We start from the raw sequence: 4384 nt of genomic DNA on the forward strand, positions 1-4384 counted from the left end.
GTATATAAAATTAAATGTCTTTGTACAATGGTTTCATTAAGAATCTCTGCGTGAGTTTTTTGTGAATGTGTTTCTGTTGGAAGGGAACCCTTTATTATAATAGGACATTTAAATCCACCTACAAAATAAAAACACTTTCATATATTTGTCATCTTGTTTCCAAAGCAGTGTGTTTCTCAAGGTCTATAACATTAAAAATCTTATTTCGATACCGGCTGTGGCCCTAGCACTGATAGCCTATTGTGAAGCTTTGTATTTGACATCAAACAAATCAGTGATGTTATTTCCATATAATATCATTATGATTAATAATTTGTTTCTCATTATTATTATTATGTTTATTTTTCCAGTTGGGGCAGGATCAGCAGGATCAGTAATGGCCAATAGACTGTCAGAGGACCCGGACATAAAAGTTTTACTTCTAGAAGCAGGCGGTCAAGAAAATATAATAACGGACATTCCGATGGCTTCCTTTTTGATCCAGCGAACACCTGTGGACTGGGCCTACCAAACTGAACCACAAAAATATGCTGGTTTTGGACTTTTTAACAACGTATGTTTGCCCTATATACAGATCTAATTTTTCTGGTGTTAATTCGTGTTCTAAACATAAACAATTGTTTTAACAAACAAAAACGAGAAAACAATTTTTAACTATTCAGGCAACACAGGCGGTTGTCCTGTTTTTGGGTACGGATCCCCTTTGGGGTAGTTATAGAAGTAATTGGATAAGAGCTTTACCAGTATACTGATGCCTTCATGAATCCCGAGAAGGTTTTTAAATACGGTAGCGTAGCACGGGTATTTTTTTTTATTCCTGTAAACTCCCAGTGGAGCATAGGGCCGTAACAACACCTCACCAACGGAACGTTGTTGTTGCAGTTACTTGTAGCAGGTTGGTTTTTACGGGGTGGAGTTGCTAGCCCAACCCTCCTTTCTCATCCTGGACTTGGGACCAGGCAAAGGCGGAGATTGGCATGTTTGGTGCGACGGGGATTCGAACCCGCGACCCTAAGATTACGAGTCGAGCACCCTAACCACCTGGCCATGCCGGGCCGAGCACGGGTATTTTTATACTAGTTATAATAAATGCCTCAAATACGTTAAATAACATGATATTTTGAGGAGTTTTAACAAGAGGAAAGAGGTGGACGATATTCAGCACAGAAACCGATGCTTGTCACCTGGCAGATGCAGTCCATGAACACTCAAATCCATAACATGATGTTTACTTTGTTATCTTTGTGTATACGCATTCGAGTAATCACATTTTAAGTTATTTGATTTTCTAACGTGTTAAAGTACACAGTATTTATATGATGTTTTATTCATTGCAAAAAGAAACTCAGGTGGCCTCGGGGTAAAGTGTTAGGCGGCTCCAGTGTTTTAAATTACATGCTGTATATTCGAGGAAATCGACGAGACTACGACCGCTGGGAGCGAGAGCATGGTGCCTACGGCTGGGGTTGGAATGATGTATTTCCTTATTTTTTAAAGGCAGGAGACAACAGAGACCCTTTACTGGCGAATAATGGTAAGATAGGTTTTCTTAATATTATTTAATTATATTCCAAACAACAAATAGCGTTAAGTATTGGTAAAAATTAAAATCCTTCATTAGAATTACCTTTAAGAATGATTACAAAGAATTGTGTTCTGTCAGTTAATATCTAAACCACATGCTGAGCATCATGATACGGTAACACATTTTCTGACTGATTCATGCTGTGTTGCAATAAAGTTTTCACGCTTGTACGCGAATTTGACTTGCTTCCATGTGATTTACGTATTTTTGAAATTAGCTCTTTGAATCTTGTACTTTTAAACCTGTATTTAACACATTAAGTACTACAACGAAGCAAGTTGAATTGGTTTGTCGTCAAGTTACTCCAGTGTCTGTCAGTAGAGGTACTACCAGCCTGCACCAATACTAAAACACCATTATATGGACATTTATTCTTGCAACCATAAAAGTTTGAAATTCTGTTTCTAGTTACATGCATAGCTTCTTCAAAGCAGCCAAGACAGATTTAAATATCTTTCGCGTCTTCGAATAACAGATGTTTCTTCTTCAATGCTACCTAGATTATTTGAAAGTTCTGAAAGCACCTTTATAGGAAAATATCATGTTATTTTCAACAAGATAAAAATAACTAATATTTATATGTTAATAGTACTGCATTAAATATAACCTGCATATTTTTACGCATATATTTCTATATACAGGATTTCATGGTAGAGGAGGCCATCTCACTGTATCCAATCCACCTCATGTTATGCCTTTAGCATATGCATTTATTGAAGCTGGAAAGACCTTTGGCTACCCTAACATTGACCTTAATGGACCTCGACAATCTGGTGAGTTGTAGAAACAACTTCTAAATGGTTAGTATGGAGTATTTTTAGGCTTAGGTTCATTCACTAGGAGGAGTTAATTCGTACATAGTTTTAGAAAGAAAATCCAGACAATTAGATATCTTTGGTCAAATAAAATGTACTTTATATGGTGTTTGGAGTGGGAATGTGTGTGTGTTTTATGTTTTTCATAGCTATAACACGGATAGTATGATTATCACACTATGACAACTTCATCTACCCAATGGAAACATTTTGTTTTGTTTTCGTCGTTGTTGGCTTTAGTCAATAATACAAAGTGGAGAAAACATATTTATAAGAGCTATAATATTTCAAGACAACAGTTTCAGAACAAGAATTATCTGAAACTTCATTTATCAAACTTTTCTAGCATCAAGTGTAAGTACAACGTTTTGACTATAAACACTGTTCTAATGGGATGAAGTAAGTAAAGACACATAACGTAGATAAATTGATATGTAGAATTATATACAGACTTTTCTCTACGTTAAATTACTTTTATTTACGAGCTTTCGGCCCTCTTACTGGAGCCTTCATCGGACAACTATTTTACTTTTCTCAATTTATTATTTTATTATACTCATTAAGCAACATCTGTGTCTACTATAATTATTGTAAGTTAGTCAAACATCGAACAGAAGAATTTTAGGATGCTAGAAGCTTTCTAATTTGTGGAAATTAATTCCATTATATATATATATATATATAAGGGTTTCCATATTGTCTGAAACTTCATCTATCACTATTTCATAAGCATCAATGTAAGTACAACGTTTGAACCAAAGACACTGTTCTAATGATATCAGTTAAATAAATTTCTCAATGCTTAATCCAAGTGTTAGATGTTCATTGTTAGGCTTCACACGTGGGTTGAAGTTAAAACTATAAAACTAAACTTTTGTTAGGCTTCACACGTGGGTTGAAGTTAAAACTATAAAACTAAACGTGTGACATAAATATAGATTATTATATTTATTTTTCTCATCAAGTTTTACAATTTCAGAGAAGTTAGACTTATCCAACCGACAGTTTATGATACCAGAATACTACATTTGCCTATAATATTAAACAAGGTAAAATGTTAAAGAGTTAAAGGACGAAATAAAAGAAATAGAATAATGCAACAACTGAAACTACATAACTTTTTTTTTTTTTTGCGAATAACTTGTATAATTTCGCAAAAAAGCCGTAATATTGTTACAATTGTTGCACTATCCTATTCCTTTTTTAATTAATTTCATTCTTTTTATTCTGTACTTTAATCCATCTTTACAAAATGTTGGAACTTCAAAAATTTGAAAATGTTTGCCCATAATATGTTTTAAAATATTAAACAAACATATATTTATTTTCTCAACAGATCATTGTGTTTTAAGCTGTATTATTCACATTTCAGTAAAAGATGATACAGATAGTTATTATATCATTCATTCGTATATTTTTCTGTCACTTAATCTAAATACATTTGTACAAAGATATTACAAATTTTCAACTGTGGTCCTGCAGGATTCGCTATCCCACAGGGAACAATCCGAAGAGGAGCACGATGCAGCACGGCAAAGGCGTACCTGAGACCAGCAAGTGGAAGACCTAACCTCGATATTGTTATATTTGCTTTCGTCACTAAAGTAAGAAATATTCCTAAGGTTTACAGCTAAGTTGAGTCCGAAATAAATTTGTAAAATATCGCTTTAATTCGGCGTTTTTGATCGATAATATACCATCAATAAAATCTAAATTTACCTTACTGAATGAGAAGATTTCATATACATAATGACATAGAAACATCTATTTTGAAGGCAGTTACATATAATCTGTATAGTCAGTAGAGTCACAGGTTAGGATTGTTTCATATTTTTTAAAGGTTATTTGTTACCTATTACTCTTCTAGATAATTTTTGACGATAATTTTCGAGCACGAGCGGTGAATTACGACAAATTAGGAATTTCGCACGTGGTCTTTGCAAGAAAGGAAATCATCCTCAGCGCTGGTACTGTCAACTCTCCA

At 34.0% G+C, this 4384-nt stretch overlaps 1 protein-coding gene across 1 annotated transcript in view; it reads left to right on the forward strand.

Moving 5' to 3' along the window:
- Positions 1-4384, forward strand: part of LOC106470650 (glucose dehydrogenase [FAD, quinone]-like) — a 19861-nt gene that overhangs the window by 5578 nt on the left and 9899 nt on the right. The window contains exons 2-6 of the mRNA XM_022399283.1: positions 351-553; positions 1342-1534; positions 2227-2358; positions 3883-4004; positions 4268-4384. Coding sequence (XP_022254991.1) covers positions 351-553; positions 1342-1534; positions 2227-2358; positions 3883-4004; positions 4268-4384 — 767 coding nt within the window. The remainder of the gene's footprint in view (positions 1-350; positions 554-1341; positions 1535-2226; positions 2359-3882; positions 4005-4267) is intronic.

Source organism: Limulus polyphemus, unplaced genomic scaffold, assembly GCF_000517525.1.
Source record: "Limulus polyphemus unplaced genomic scaffold, Limulus_polyphemus-2.1.2 Scaffold4138, whole genome shotgun sequence".
Taxonomy (NCBI): Eukaryota; Metazoa; Arthropoda; class Merostomata; order Xiphosura; family Limulidae; genus Limulus; species Limulus polyphemus.